The sequence below is a fragment of the Sphaeramia orbicularis genome, chromosome 17, assembly GCF_902148855.1.
Source record: "Sphaeramia orbicularis chromosome 17, fSphaOr1.1, whole genome shotgun sequence".
In the NCBI taxonomy this organism is placed as follows: domain Eukaryota; kingdom Metazoa; phylum Chordata; class Actinopteri; order Kurtiformes; family Apogonidae; genus Sphaeramia; species Sphaeramia orbicularis.
Window position 1 is genome coordinate 25,141,140 of NC_043973.1, and position 17,008 is coordinate 25,158,147.

Here is a 17,008-nt window from a genome sequence, read left to right on the forward strand (position 1 = left end):
AGACTGAGAGCCAGGCCTTCTGTCCAACATCAGTGTGTGACCTCACAAATGCGCTTCTGGAAGAATGGTCAAAAATTCCCATGAACACACTCCTAAACCTTGTGGACAGCCTTCCCAGAAGAGTTGAAGCTGTTATAGCTGCAAAGGGTGGACCAACGTCATAATGAACCCCATAGATTAGGAATGGGATGTCACTTAAATTCATATGCGGGTCAAGGCAGGTGAGCAAATACTTTTGGCAATATAGTGTATATTGAATGTGTCCTGTAATCAAAGTTAAAGTCAAAAATTAAATATTGCATGTGGGACTTTTTGTTAGTTTGGGCAGTTTATATTGATTCTTTTTTGCATTATTTGTACTTTTTGTGTGTTTTGTCAGGCCAGCTCCCAACTACTTCTTCCCCTCTCTGCACCAACTGAAGTTTGAGGTGGAGGATGGTACCACGCCAAATGCCAGACCAGTGCGCTTTAGCTTTAACTCCCAGGAGTTCCCAGGTTTTAGCTGGAGAGGTTATGCCGTGATGTCTCCTGCACAGGTTAGCTCATAACTACATCTTGACTTTATCTCATTATTACGCGAATAAATTAACCCATAAAGACCCAAACATCCACCGACATCCAAAGTCTTCTATTGATCTAAACTGTTTAACGCCTGTTGATCCATTAATCCTATCAATACATGGAAATAATTGGTGTAAAATACAGTTTGTCATCTTTTCACGGTCATCAGAAATGACCCATTTGGACGTTCAGAGGCTCTGTAGTGTTGGATCAATGACAGTGAATGGACACACTTGTTTTCTGTTCAGTTAATATTACAGGGTTATTCAAAAAGAATGAACTGATTTCATGACGCATTCCTTCAGTTCTCAAGCATCGTCATGGAATGAGTCAGTGACCATTTGAAAGAGGAGTGTAGAAGCCAATAATGTAATAACAACCGATAACATAATAATGGCCGATAATGTAATAAATTTGCTATTTTTAAAATGTAATAAGCCAATAATGTAATATCTGGCCAACAATGTAATAAAAGTTCTGAACCGATAACGTAATAACTTTTGGTCAATAACGTTATAACTTATTGGCGGGTTAGCCTGGTAAAAAAAAAATTATTTGCAAATGTAATAACTTAGCCAATTACGTAATAACTTATAACGTTATTGTCCAAAAGCTATTACGTTATCGGTTCAGGACTTTTATTACGTTATTGGCCAGATATTATGTTATTGGCCTATTACATTTTAAAAATAGCAAATTTATTACATTATCGGCTGTTATTACGTTATTGGTTGTTATTACATTATTGGCTTCTACAAGGAGTTTTCTAAGTTTTGAATGGCTGCCTTGATGAACTTAAACATCAAATAACAACAGCGATCAACTCAGTGGATCATGATTTACTGATACACGTCTGGGAGGAATTCTCTCATTGCATTGACGTGGTCTGTGCTGCAGGTGGTGGCCACATTGAACACTTATAAGACAGGAAATAAAAGTTGATTGTGAGTAGAATACTTGTGACTTGGCTGGAGTTTTCTATTGCTTTTCCTTAGTAAAATATTACGTAATGAAATGGGTTCATTCTTTTGGAATAACCCTGTAGATTTTGTTGAAAAAGTAACTTTTTTCTTCAGTTTCCTGTTTGTGATATAATAAGCCTCAACTTCAATCTGAACTTTTATGAACATCTACATGATCAGCAAATTAAATATAGGAAAACACATGATTTTCACTGACAAAATGCAAAACACAGAGGATAATATTACAATAAATGGTAAATAAAAGGGGTAAATTTAGAGGAAAAAATCATATGGGAAATTCCACAAAAGAAACACTGGGTCTTTATGGGTTAAGTCCAGTAAACGTCTATTTATTGGAGCTACTTCACTTGCTTCTTTATAATTTCTTTTTCTCAGTCTTTTCTGACCCTATCTTGATTCTTTGCTTTAGTCACTGCACAAATAATTCTACACACAGCTCACATTCCTCTTATAGCTCATTGCTGGTGTGGGAATGTCGACACCAGCTCACTCAGGACTAACACTATCTCTCTCCAGCCAGAGGTGATCCTAAAGCTTAGCCTTGGCTTTCCTGGCCCTTTCCATATTGTAATACGCTACGCCACCCCTCAACGCAAGGGGAAAGCACGAGTGAGAACAAGGATTTTGGTGGTGGATGAAGCTGGATTTCAGTCTTGCTGTGATTGTAAGTGAAGGGGCTGCCTTCTTTTGCCTGTTTTTTTTTTCCTTCTCTTTTCCTTGCTTGCTTAATTAACTCCCTCTGTTTGCTTAACATCTCAGCCCACTAGGATTCATAACATTTCTCCTGACAGTACCTCCTCCATGGTCTCATCATGCCTCTGTTGTTGTAGTCAGCTGTGTGTCACTTTCATCCCTGCAGAATGAAGTCAGAGTAACTGTGCATGTTGACCCGAAAGATGAACGCCAGCAATTATTCCGTGTGGTTCTGCGGTTCACTAACCCCAGCAGCGCCGTTGTGACCGGTAGCATTAAGGCTACTAATCACAGAGGCACGGCAGGTAAGGCTGCCTCTAATACTGATCATCTCTCATATTATGTCATCAATCCATGAAACTAACCTGACATTTAACACCCTAAATACATAAACACATCATTTCCTTCGTGACAGTTGTATGTGAACTAGCAGATGATTATCTCCCACACATAGCATACATTTTCTGTGTGACATTTCAGTCATCTGGACTTGTTCCCTGGCAGGGTCAGAGCAGAGTAAGGAAGTAGTATTCCCTATGAGTCCTTCCCCATCCTTCCTCACGGTCCCAGGAGAGGGCTTCGCTGAGCCCTTTGCACTGACCCCTGGGAAATGGATAATTCACATTAAAGCACAGGGGGTTCTGCTGGTAAATTCATTAAAGACTTTTACACTGAATCACATAAAAAATATATTTACTTTAACAATTTTATATTACCAGATTGTAGAAAAACAGGAAAGGCACCAAAGATTGAATTCTGATGTCACTCACTGTGTGTCTCCAGGACTATTTAGTATTGCTACCACGAGATTATTATGAGGCACCTTTACTACAGGAAAAGATCACCGTACCCTGCACATACTTACTCAGCACAAACCGAGACACAAAGTAAGTACTGGAATGCTCTCTTAAGCTTTTTTAAAATCTGTTTCTGGTGAATTGCACATATAAAAGTGACTATAAAACAGTTTTGTAGTTACAAAGGTATAAAAAAAAAAAAATACATTGAGGATGAAATTTCATAACTAATACAGCTAGTTGGTTTGAAGAAAAGGATAATTATATCACAGTGGAGCAAATAAGTATACTCAGTGCCAATGAAAATGCAACACTTGGAGATTCTTATATTTTTTTAAATCGATGAGGATTTTTATTCCATAAACTCTTTGGAATTAATCATAGGCCATTTCTATACAGTAAAAATAAAAAATCACATCCAAATTTGTTGACAAAAAATAAGGATAAAGAAAGAAACTCAAGGACCCCCAAAACCAAAAGTCACAAAGCGGTCCCAGAGGTGCTGCAGCTCAATGTAGCGATCCTGCTGTGGGGTGGTCACACGTGCTCATCTAGGGCGAGGTCTGTCTGCAGTTGAGCCAGTTTCTTCATGCCTCTGTTGCATCCTGACTATGGTGGACACCTGCCGAGCAGAGATTCCGGCCTTCAGGAGCCCCATAGCATGGTATCTTTGGTCACGTGTCAGTCTAGGCATTGCTGAGTTATTGCAAATAATTTTGGTGCTTTTCAGCTTGGCTTTATATACAGAACATGACCACTCCTTAACTGACCACAATTCCTTAAGTTGAGCAGTTCATTGCTGAGCAATGAGAAAAACAAGTCTTATGAATGCAGACAAGTTCATTCAAGCGTGACAATAGTTCAACCTGTGTCAGGTTGTTAAGAAATTGTCTGGGATTATCTTATACAGGTGAAACTTAAACAAATTGATGCAGCTCAGGAACAATAAAACACATTCAAGTGTTGCGTTTTTATAGGCACTGAGTATACTAAAGGACAGACCCTTTGTAAGCATTTAATTTATACTACATTTTGACTTCAGTTAAAGAGCGTCATCATTATTCATCACTCATCATTTTTTATTGATTTGCTTTTCAGCTGTCTGCTCTATAAGCACGTCGCCATGGATGCTTTCAGCTCTTCCCTGGCCTCACAGGGACGACTGTCCAACCGCAGTGGACGCAGAAGGAGACAGTCCCGTGTGCGACGTCTCACCCCAGATCACCCTGAAATGGCTGCTCTCCATGGGAAGCAGGTGGGACGGCTGTGGTTTCTTCAAATCACATTTTGCAGTTGTCGGTGCATTCATCCCATAAGCATGACATGGTTCTGTTGAGATTTACTTGGTCTTACATCACTGTAGATTTAGAGCATGTGAGGACTGAAGCTACAAAGTATATACAGCTATAGATATATCTGGATATGTACATTGTAGGGCAACACATGCACTGATAGGTTAATTGGTAAATCTAAATTGCCCATAGGTGTGAATGTAAGAGTAATTGTTTGTCTCAGCCCTGCGATACCCCGCCTTTGACCATAAGTCTGGGATAGGCTCCAGTGACCCTAGTGACGATAAAGTGGGTTCAGATAATAAATGAATGAATGTACACTGGAGCACCGATAAGGGGAGGGTAAACATAACAAATTCATGGGGCCCAGTATTTGTGGGGGGCCCATAGAGCAGTGGAGGGGGCCCAGTGGATATAGAAGTTGTGAAAATTTCATATAACATCTGCTGTATAAGAGGAGGCGAACGCTGAAATTTTTGTTTTCACAGTATTATAAGTTGTTTATAGAGCACACCACCGTGTACATAGCCCCCCCACCATCCCCCCAGTCTAACAGATTGAGAAGATAGTCAATTTCTGTAGGCTCCACAACAATTATGCTTTCATGGGGCCTATAATTGGTAGCGGCACCCCTGAATGTACATTATATTACTTGTTATCTTTTACTAATGATAGATAGATAGATAGATAGATAGATAGATAGATAGATAGATAGATAGATAGATAGATAGATAGATAGATAGATAGATAGATAGATAGATAGATAGATAGATAGATAGATAGATAGATAGATAGATAGATAGATAGATAGATAGATAGATAGATAGATAGATAGATAGATAGATAGATAGATAGATAGATAGATAAGCATTATTTCAGACTCATGGTCCACATTAAAAAGTAAACAGGTAAATACAAACACAATAAAAAAAAAAAAACAAAAAACAAAAAACCCCTCTATACTTTCAAGAGGCAGTCATACCAGTGTTTCCAGAACAGAGATGTGTGACGTACAGCACTATATGCAAGATTGGTCAGCATTAAAATTACAGTATTTTCTGAATGATTCAAGTGACACATAAATTTAATATTGATTCCTTTCTTATGAAAAGGCAAATAATTGCCTTGCTTTTTGACTAATCAAGTGAAGTGCGTGTGTAACCCATTGCATATCTGTTTCACTTCGATTATCTATAAGTCCAAGCTCTGGTGTGTTTTCTCCAATACTCAAACTCCCCTCTTCTACAGATTTATGACTGACAGTGTATATTCTTTCTTTTTTTTTTCAGTCTCAGCTCCAGCTCAGCCTGCGTGTGCCTCGTCCAGGTGCTTACGCCCTCGTCCTTGAATATGCGAGCGAGGAAGACAATGTCCAGAACGTCAACATTCTCATCAGTAGTCAGCCCGGCAGTCAGATCCAGGCCAGGGCCAACATTTATAGTTGTGCCTACAGGTGTCTTATAGTTGTTTCCTCCTCTTTCAAAACAATACTTGTAGTACTTTTCATTGTATTTTTATTCAAATGGCTTTACAGTTTGCAAAACCACCCGATTTTTCAACTGTTCTCTGTAATCCTTGCAGCTTTTTGTGCCGGAGCGTGGCGGTGGACAGCAGCAACAGAGTGGCAGCTCTGCAGTTAACTCACAGGACAGAGCTGCTCCTGCAAACCTCTACAGCCTCATTTCTGCTGGTGATTGAAATGCTTACAATGATTTTATCATTGCCTATTCACTCAGTATACAGTCGTGGAAAAAATTATTAGACCATCAGAAGTCATCAAAAACAATGGTTACCCAGTCAAGTACTAACTCCTGTGTGTGTCATGTGACTAAAACAGACAGAAAAGAAAACATGGAATGCCTAGAAGCACTGTTTTTGTCAGTACAATGCCATAGATATTGATGTAAGAACTAAAGTGATTTTGGTTATTATCAAGAAAACATGGAAAATTACTAGATATCAGCTCTGAAATTAAACTACTATGAGCTATTTTTGTTGTTATCATTATATTTGTCCAAACAAATGTACCTTTAATTGTAGTTGTTGAAGAAAACAAGGGTGGTCTAATAATTTTTTCCGCGACTGTAAGCATGCAATATATTAATTTAAAGTTTGCCTCCGTCTTGTAGTACAAAGTTTACGCAGTGCCTGCAGAAGAATTCTCTGTGGAGTATGTAGACCCCAAAGTCCTCTGTGTCTCCACTCATGGACGTTTCACTGAAGACAGGTAAAGCAGTAAACATAAACACTATCTTAATGCTTTAATAACACAGTCACACAACAACGTTTCAACACCCATCGAATAAGGTACAATTTAGAGGAAGGTGCTAAAAGTCCAGACCTTAGTGTTATGTTGTGTGGAGACGCACATCTGTTTTCTAAATGATGCATTCCTTTACATTGGTCAGTTCACTCACCCCACCTGAGGCTGAAGTCAGGGTCAAACTCACAGAAAATATACTCTCACTTGAACCAGATTACATGCTACAGTTAAACGTACAGCTGTCAGAGTGCTGTCCTGTCATTTAAGCTGCAATTTACCCAAAGCAGATGTAGAAAATGCAGACTCGAATTGTTCACATTGTTCAAAATCACTAGCGAGTAAGCATTCAACTGCCACTGAGCAAGTTGAACTCTATCAAACATTGGAGTGAAAGAGTCTGAAAATAAGATTGAGAAATATAAATGAAGATTGTCAGCTTTTTTAAGTGCATTATTAGATGTGTGATGATTTCCGCAATCGATATGATAACCTGATCATGTCAAGACTCTAAAGAGGATTATTGGAGGTTGAGGTTGTGTCAAAGGTCACTGACGCTGACTGGTTGACCCCTCTCCTTACAATCACATGATTTTTCTGTAGCAGAGTTCAAAAGGAACTCGGGCTATGAAAAGACTTTAAGTAACAGCATGTTTTTGTTGTGTAATGTTTGCAGTCGACATTGTGTTCTGAGGCAGTTCGACACGCCTACATCAGCCTGGGTGTTGTATGCGGCCCGTGACGGACAGCTCTCCTCCACACCAGCTGCTGCTCTGCAACAAAGAGAGAATGAGGACTGGAGATGGAGACGACAGACGGGGGCGTTCGGGCCTGTCCGTGAACCTCAAAGTGATGGGATACTGCTTAAATTCCCTCAGGTATCACAGTGAATGCCCCACCCGTCCAAACCTCCCATGGATGATTTTAGCCTTTCTGAACTTGACCCTACAGCACGAATCTTTTTTTTTTTTTTTTTTTTTTTTTACTTTTTATTTATTCCACCAATATAAAACACATGAAGATGTACAAAAATCACACCAGCCTCGGTCTACAAATCACTCAATCCATGTCACATTACTTTCACTCATAACTACTTATACTACACCTTTTACATACAGGTCAAAAACATGTCAAGGTCATATATAACACTGGTCTACAAATTTTTTGAAATTATTCGCTTCAGAGATTAAATGTGCTAAATGTTTCATATTTTAATATGAATAATTGGAAAATATGTGACAAAAGTGCCGGTTTGCTGATGTTTTCAAGGTATATGATAAAGTGTTATTCCACACATATATTGATTTATGTACATTTATATAATAGTTTTATAAATCTTCCACTAAATAGAACCTGTAAAGTGAATGTATTCACACTGTATTAATAGACAGTGTTTTGAAGTAGATGTTGTAGCTCTGAGACAAATATTCCTTTTGAGTCAAACCCATTCTCTCGTTAATTCTTGAATTTCACATTTTGACCCAAGGCTGTATCTTGGAAAGTTCAGCCAACCAGCATTTTTGACTTGATTTTTCTTTATCAGTGACTCTCATGTGGTAAAATTTCATTACTTTTATTCTGGAAGCATTTTTCTTGCAGACCAGTGTAATTTACACAGATACCAACAACATTCTTGAAATCTGACTTCTAATATTCCACCAGCACAGATAAGTGTATTTGCAAAACCAAAACAGGTGCTACTGAGGAAAGGAAATAGAATAAAATAATTGAGCTACCAAAAAGCAGCATGTGTAAGTAAAAAAAAAAAAAGGAATATTAAAAACAAAAAGAGGTATTTAGAGCTCTTGTATCGCTTGAATTATTGGTTTCCATCTTCTCTCAAATTTTTCTAGTTTCAGTTGTAATCTTGCAGTAGTTTTTTCCATAATAACCTTTTTTACTTTGTCTATCCATTGCGTTATGTTGGGGGGTGTGGCCTCAGCCAGTTAATTGTGATCATTTTCTTAGCTATTACGAGTAAGACTTTCAATAAAAAGCTACAATCTCTGTCTATCAGATCTTCAGGTAATATTCCAAGTATATACAGGGTTAAATCAAGATGTAAGTCAATGCCCAGAAATCTTTTTATTTCTGTTTTCACACACCTCCAAAAATCTTTGATCTGTGGGCAATCCCAAAATATATGAGTAAAGTCACCCACCATTCCACAATTCCTCCAACATAAATCTGATGTTTTACTATATTTTGCAGTGACAAATGGAGTGTTAAAGTAACGCATCTTTACTTTCCATTCAAATGTCCTCCATGTTGGACTGTTAGTTAGTTTGTGTCCACATTTGAACGTTTCTTCCCAATCATCATTCGTTATTAATACATTTGCTTCCAGTTCCCATCTCTCTTTAACATCCATATTATTGTCATTGGATTCATATTGTAGTGCTTTAAATATTTTTGCAGCATGAATCTTAAGACACTGAGTAATAACCCTGACATTAATTTTCATTTTGACCATGACTGGTTAAAACTTGAGTTCTGTCTATATTTCTTTCCAGACGGAGATCAGTTTCTCTCCCAAGGTGCCGCTCCCAGGCAGGTATGTTGTCGTGGTCCATTATCATCAGCCTGAACACATCTCCTTCCCTGTTGAAGTCCGAGTGGAAGCAGGACGTGAAGCAGCTGGTGAGTATGCCGGAGGTGCCGGGTGAAAGTTGACTTCTGTCAGATCAAATTGAATCCAACCCCACAGTCCCCCATTGGATATAATCATGTTTATTTAGGCAGTGACAGAGTACGCCTTCTCATTGGGGGGAATTTGATTCCTCTGTAAAACCAGATTAGGTCCCTGGGCTCGTGACAAGATCATCAAAGTCCTTGGACAAACTTCCCTACATGGTTTTGGTTCAGGGACAGATTAATGAGGATCAGGCTGCTGTCTCTTCTACTTTCTTTTCTAAGTTTTACTCTCTTTGTCTCTTTCAGGTTCAATAAATGCATCCTTCTGTCCTGCAGTCTCAGGCTGCAGGGATGTAGTCATTGCCGATGGGCGCATTGCCCTGGACTTTGCTGAGAATTCTTGGCGCCAGCCCACCATCTCTGTGATTGTCCCACCTCACAAGACCCTTTTTCTGGTCAGTGTTTCACTAAATAAGTCAGGCACTATTTATATGTTAACACACATTAAATGAGACCTAAACAGGAGAAAGCTGAAAAGACATTTTTGAGATGTACTGGCAAACTGTGTCTGTTCATTAAAAGACTGAGATGCCTGTGTTTCATAAGAGCTGTTCAGGTGGAGCACTTGGCATGCTCCTGTCCTGTCCTCAGTGTTATGCCATATGCCTAACAACAACAATGAAGGGACTGTATTCTACCTGGCAGCCCCACATAGCTTTATAAAAAAAAAAATAAAAAAAAAATCCCAGCTTCCTGCCTCTAATGCTGTGGCAGGTTGTGCTTTGCTTTCCTGTGGTTCATTTGTTTTACATTTTTTTCTGCTGAGATAAGATCAAGCTGAAAAATGTGGCTTAAACACTTAAAATCCACAGTTTATCTGTTTTATCACTTTCTGCATCTCACTGATGGAGGTTTTAAAACATGATACAAAAGTAGAGTGGATGTTTACGGTGTAAACTTGTTTTGTACTTTTTTTTTTTTTTTTTAATCATTCGTTATGCTTTCGGTCTTTTGTATAGGATTATATCTTGCTGATTCCTGACAGCACTTACACTCCAGATCTCCTGAAAGAAAAGCCTCTGGATAAATCCGCAGATTTTCTCCAACAGTGCAGAGGAGAGGGGTTCTACATAGAGTACGTATTCATTATGTTTGGAGTCTTCAAGATAAGATGATTTTTCCTGTAGTTAAACAAGAAATCATCAGTAAATCATTGTAATCGAACAGTAAAATCATTAGTGGTGCTAATTATCTTCATTAATATTATTTTATTTTGTATGACTTTCTGATATGATGACTTGTTCTTGTAAGGAGCACACTCTCTTATCAGCAGCATTATAGCTAATACAGTAACTTTTTTGTAAATAGTGTCCCCTAGCGGTTATAACAGGGTACTGACTAAACCCAGCTCTGTTTCACACAGTTGACTCTTTTTCTGTTTTCCCTCAGCCCTAGAACATCCTCACAGTTCTGCAGAGATTCGGCCCGCTCTCTTGTAGCAGCTTATAATGATGGAGCTCTGCCTTGTAACTGTGACCAGTCTGGCTCTACTGGACCTACCTGTGACCCGGTTGGAGGACAGTGTCCCTGTAGACAGTTTGTCATTGGTCGACAGTGCACAAAGTGTGCTACTGGGTACTATGGCTTCCCCTACTGTAGACGTGAGTAAACATTAACCTTTAATATGACTATGCCTTGTAAACTGTGTTGAGGAATAGATAGAAATCTAAATGTGAGTCTTAAAAGTCTGGAATTTACAAATCTGCATTTAATACCTTAAAAAAGCCTTTAAAAGGTATTAACTTGTGTGGTGTTTAGGTTTTTATTCGTCAGTCAGTGTTCGTGGGTGTGGCAGACCTGCTGCATTTGTGGGTTTTTAATTCAACATAATCAAACCATTTTATGCCAAAATACTCAACAAATCCCAACTTAATCCCAATTACAAGCAACATAAAAAGCAGTATATGTTTAATATTTGCCTTTTGCCTTTGTTAGATCACATTTATGAATTAAAGTGCTACTTGTTTTTACTTTGTTTTTTTCTAATAACATCTAATATAATCAAGATATGACAGGAAAAAAATCATCAACAAATAATTACTCATCATTTTTCTTTTAATAAAAAATGAAAACGGGTCCCGCAGACCCAAACAGCATACATGGGTTGAATTTGGAATGGTAGGTCTCAAGTTATGTTGTCATGAACTTGTTGGTTGTATTGTGTTTAAATGTGTCTGTGAAATGTCCAAGCTGCAATGAAAGTAACAGTCTGCTCAGTTACCACCCGACAGTTCATATTGAAATTAAGAGTCACTTATTGCTAACTTTGTAGCCCCCCCATGAGAAATGACTCAGAACAGTTGGAATCAAAGTGTTGGAGTAAATACATGCATTTTCCTAAATTCTAGGACTCACAAATTTTTGCCAGTATGGTGGTAAAATGGGCATTAAATCCTGTTCTAATTAGTCTTAAAAAGGTCTTAAATTTAAATTGTAGAAACCTGTAGGAACCCTGGTGTTACTGTATTCAATTACAGTTACAATATAGACTGACGGCCTCAGAATACATGTATACAGTCTGAGCAGGTTATTAATTATTTCCAGGTATTTTTCATCCTAAGTCCTGTGGGAGTTTTTTTAGGGGTAGCTGAAAATTATGTGTTCCAGCTGCATTTACTCTAAAGCAGTACATTTGATAATGATTCCAACACCTCTGCATCAATCTCACTAGTGTTACCTTCCTTTTGAACCCACATTTATTGAGAAAAACATTACGGTTTATGAAATATATTAAGTAAGCTGAGAAATAGGCTGAACAGTTTAAAATCAATAGACTACTTTTTTTGTACTTTTTAAAGCGTACAATATTCATACTGGAATGTAAATGGTTTCATTTTATATCCTATAAGCCATTGATTTAAGATAAAGAACACCACTGTAGATCACACACCCTTCCTGTCCATATGAGACAGAGGATAGAGTTACAATAGGCAGTCACGTTACATGGTTGTTTTACCTGTTACTTACATATCAACAGCAAATTCCAGTCCTCTTTAGGTATCAGTGAGTCAGATTCATTCATACTGTTACTGGAAATAATAATATTATAGGACACTGTTGAAATAATCAAAACTATTGCTTAATCTGAGGGAATATTTTAATTTAGGCGTTAAGGTGTTATTCTGTAAAGACGCTTCTAATGAAAACATGAAAAATATGTTAACAGATACCTTACTGTCTAACTCTGAGTGTAATGTTTACACATGTATTGTACATCTCTCTCCATTTGGCAGCTTGTGAATGCGGTCGACGACTGTGCGATGAGGTGACGGGACGCTGTATCTGCCCTCCTCAGACAGTGAGACCTTCATGTGACACGTGTCAGAGTCAGACGTTTAGCTATGACCCTCTGCTGGGCTGTGAGGGCTGTCAGTGTTCTCCAAACGGCACTGAACCCAACGCAGGCCCTGACTGTGACCGTGACACTGGACAGTGCAGGTGAGTGGGACCATACGTGACACAAACAAAAGTGTGTGCGAACTAAAGCTTCTTCTCAGATAGCTACATTGTCATTGCAGCAGTTGTAAGAACATACTGTACTGTTTAAAAGTCCCAGGTCAACATTAGGTTTGTTGGTTTAGTAAAGTCTCTGTATGAACCCACAAAGACCCAAACAGCTACTGGCAACCAAAACAAATCTACTGATCTAAAATGTTTATTATTTCTCAACCACTAATCCTATCAATCCATGTAAATAATTGGTGTAAAATGCAGTTTGTCATCTTTTCATGGTCATCAGATATGACCCATTTGGACGTTCAGAGGCTCCGTAGTGAATGTGGAAACACCGTCATCTTCTACAACACTGATTCACCAGTAAAACCCATGGAATTGGATCAATGGCAGTGGGTGGAGACACTTGGTTTATGTTCAGTTAATGATATCTTTGCTGAAACAGTCCATTTTTAAAAGTTTTTTCTGTTTCTGATATAATAATCATCAACTTTAATTGGATCTTTCCTGAACATCTACATGATCAGTCAATTAGATATAGGAAAATACCTGATTTAGTCTGAAAAAACACAAAATACAGAGGATAATATTATAATAAATGGTGATAAATCCCTTTAGAAAGGTGAAATAGAGAGAAAAAATTAATTTGGGAACTGCCATGAAAGTAGCACTGGGTCTTTATGGGTTAAGATCCAATCTGGATATATGGGAAGTATGTAAAAACAGCAATAAAAACAAAAGTTTCAGGGAAAAACAGCTTCTATAAACCAGTGTTAATGTTTAGTATGACCTCCCTTTGCACTTAACATGTTTTTAATCATTTTGTTCAGACAATATGAGATTTATTGCATTAATTTTCTGATGTTTTATACCAGGTTTCATTCAACACATATCAGATGTATCTATTCTGCTTCTTGTTATGGGGTCAGGGGTCACACTAAATAATGACTTTAACCTGTAGAACCAATTTAGTTCATGTTTTTTGTGTGTCTTTTAAGGCTGTGCACATATTCTCCATATTTTTTTGTTGTATCTGAAGAAAAGTGAATGAGAAATAAATATGTATGCTCATTATAACGCTGCAAACACAACAAACATAGAAATAGCTCCAGGCTATTGCACAGTACTGTATATATTATTTACTTCAACAGTAAAACTTCTGTCATACCTTGTGGGGTTGCACCTATATACCAGTATCAGCTGACATTCCATCAGCTTATATGTTGTGTTGAATCATAAATGTATATGATTGACTTTGTGCTCATTCTAAAAAAAAAAAAAAAACAACCTTCACAGTTGTTGTTTATTATGAAGATTTCTTTGATTTCTTGTTAGAAATAACTGAAGAAATAATGACAAATTAAACGAAACCCAAAATTGGCTATCAGCCAAACTAACTTTAAACACTATATCAGAATTTCACAGCGGATACATCACTAGTACCATAACAAGTGAAGGACATGAGAATCTGAGTTCTACAATGAAAGTGAAACTTGACACTGAAGTAATTAGAAGAGGATTAGAGGAGGATTACTGCACAGATTATTTCTTATAGAGATAGTCTTCTCTGGCCTGAAATTTTTCAGTCTTGAAATCGGCTCCAACATGTAATAATGTCTGTACAAAACACAAAGTTGCACACATTTTTTTTTCTGTTTGTAAATAACAGACTTTCTAAACTTTAGAACCAAACATGTATTGTACATTAACCTGTAAAGACCCAGTGCTACTTCTGTGGCAGTTCCAAATGATTTTTCTCTCTATTTAACCTTTCTTAAGTGATTTATCACTATTTATTATAATGTTATCCTCTGTGTTTTGCATATTTTTCAGTGAAAATAGTGTATTTTTAAATATTTCATTTACTAATCATATAGATGCTCATAAAAGCTCAGATTAAAGTTGAGGGTTATTATATCAGAAACAGTGAAAACTGATGAAAAAGTGACTTTTTCAGTAAAGATACCAATAACTGAACATAAACCAAGTGCGTCCATCCACTGTCATTGATCTAACTCCACGGGTTTTACTGGTGAATCAGTAGCCACTATTACACAGAGATCCTGGAAAAAAGACCTGGCAAGGCAAAAAAAATGGTGATCCCACCTTTTTTCCACCATTGACTGATTTACACAGACAAGCCAAAGGAGTAACAGAGGTGAGACAGGCTGAACTTTTACACAGCGGACCTGTGCTCCAGAATCAAAGGGGCGGTGATGCAGCGTATAATGCACATATGAAGACACTGGCATGGATCCCACTGCTTCGTGCCATGGGTGAAAATGGCACGAAGCCACAGCACCCAGGGCGGCTGCCACAGAATCCATGCCATTGCCTCCATAAGCATCTGCTGTCTCTCTTGGTGTCATCAAAACGTCACACCTTGGTTGGGGAACGAGAGGTGTTCCTTTCACATAGCGTTCCAGAATCATGGTTCCACCTTTATCATGGCTCTGTTACTACCTCCAGAGGCATTACAGAGCTGCGATAAAGGTGGGACCAAAAGATCCCACCATTTTGTTTACACAGACGTCGTTCTGGAATAAAGGCGAAATATTCCTATAACAGAGAGGCTGTGTAAAAGGGGCTTATGTTATAGAAGACGGTGCTTCCACGTTCACTACAGAGCCTCTGAACATCCACATGGGTCAAATCTGATGACCATGAAAAGATCTCAAACTGTATTTACACCAGTTATTTACATGTATTTATAGGATTAGTGGATCAACAGGTATTAAATATTTTAGATCGGTAGATGAGTTTGTTCGATGGTGGATGTTTGGGTTTTTATGGGTTAAGTTATACCAGACATAATTGTTCTCTGTTGGGTTTTTTGGGGATTTTTTTTTGTAGTTGCAAGCCTAGGATTGGAGGCCGACAGTGTGATCGCTGTCGTCCAGGTTATTATAGCTTTCCTCAGTGCCTGCCGTGTGATTGTAACCAAGGTGGAGCCTCTGCAGAAATCTGTCAGCCGGACACAGGAAGATGTCTGTGCAAGGTGAGCTGATTTAACTACAGTTAAACACACATGCACACACTTGGCTCTGATCTCTATTACACTAAAAACTTTTGTAGAGAAATGTTGCCGGTGTCAGGTGTGATACCTGTTGGGAAGGTTCCTTCCATTTCAACCCGTCCAACCCTGTGGGCTGCACCAGTTGTTTCTGCTTCGGAGCCACTAACCAGTGTCAGAGTTCCAGTAAACGTAGGGGGAAGGTAAGTTTGGTTTCATGCCCAGACCTGTTCATAAATGCCTTTAGGAATTCTATTTCTTTTCCTGTAAAATCTGAATTATTGAGAAGCTTTTGAAGCCACATCTATTCCAATCCTCAAGTATTTTGTCAATGCAGCATTTTCAAGCCAAGACACGGTGCTCAATTCTCCAACTTTTATCAGTATTTATAAAAAGTAACTAATCCAAATCTGTGGAATAGCACTGTATGGATATAAATGTCATTTTCAAATATGTACAAATTATTTCCTGTCAGTTTGTTGAGATGCGTGGCTGGCGTCTGGAAAGTCCAGACCAGGACGATGTTGCGTCTGTGTTGAACGCAGTCAGTAACACCGTGGTGGCAGACGTCCAGGAGCTCTCACCTACAGTTCGGGTCCTACACTGGGTGGCACCACAGTCCTACCTGGGAAACAGGGTGAGTCACTGGAGGAACGGAACATCAACCAAAAACCTGCCGTCCATCTATGTCTAGTAATATGTAGATTTTACATACAGTACGTTCTCATGAACTGGTTGGATTTTACTTGTTGATGTTTTGTCCATATGTTCACATTTTGGGTGCAGTATAGTTCCTATATCCCCAGTTCATCCTGATTTTTAATAGCTCTATTTGAAAGTTAATATGAATATCAGCATTATTGTTAGAACCACCTTTTCGTCCTTATATTATTTATTTCCACATCTTATATCAATGGAAAATTTCAGTGAAAAAATGTAGCTGATGTTTAAATAAATATTATTGTATATACTAATTATTAACAGTACTTATCTGGTCTTTAGACTCAAATGTTTTGCTGTAATGTTCTGTAAAACCAGTACACAGACCGCAGTGAGTTGTTAAATAAGATGTTAAAAGACGCTCGTAGTGTGTTACCTTTATTGCTGCAATAATAATATTTATTAGTAATGCAACACCTCATGTTGTACAGGGTGGGGAAGCAAAATTTACAATGAACATTTAGTTGTTTTTTCTCAGCAGGCACTACGTCAATTGTTTTGAAACCAAACATATATTGATGTCATAATCATACCTAACACTA

At 38.1% G+C, this 17,008-nt stretch overlaps 1 protein-coding gene across 3 annotated transcripts in view; it reads left to right on the forward strand.

The window, feature by feature from the left end:
* LOC115437039 (laminin subunit alpha-3-like) overlaps positions 1-17,008 on the forward strand; it is a 98,255-nt gene that overhangs the window by 45,395 nt on the left and 35,852 nt on the right. For all 3 annotated transcript variants that reach the window (XM_030160114.1, XM_030160115.1, XM_030160116.1), the window contains 17 exons: positions 380-536; positions 2,404-2,542; positions 2,742-2,884; positions 3,021-3,124; positions 4,133-4,289; positions 5,616-5,779; positions 5,908-6,016; positions 6,456-6,553; positions 7,263-7,464; positions 9,100-9,226; positions 9,527-9,675; positions 10,240-10,355; positions 10,670-10,881; positions 12,514-12,718; positions 15,587-15,731; positions 15,809-15,949; positions 16,222-16,383. In XM_030160114.1, the coding sequence (XP_030015974.1) occupies positions 380-536; positions 2,404-2,542; positions 2,742-2,884; positions 3,021-3,124; positions 4,133-4,289; positions 5,616-5,779; positions 5,908-6,016; positions 6,456-6,553; positions 7,263-7,464; positions 9,100-9,226; positions 9,527-9,675; positions 10,240-10,355; positions 10,670-10,881; positions 12,514-12,718; positions 15,587-15,731; positions 15,809-15,949; positions 16,222-16,383 (2,530 nt within the window). The remainder of the gene's footprint in view (positions 1-379; positions 537-2,403; positions 2,543-2,741; positions 2,885-3,020; positions 3,125-4,132; positions 4,290-5,615; positions 5,780-5,907; positions 6,017-6,455; positions 6,554-7,262; positions 7,465-9,099; positions 9,227-9,526; positions 9,676-10,239; positions 10,356-10,669; positions 10,882-12,513; positions 12,719-15,586; positions 15,732-15,808; positions 15,950-16,221; positions 16,384-17,008) is intronic.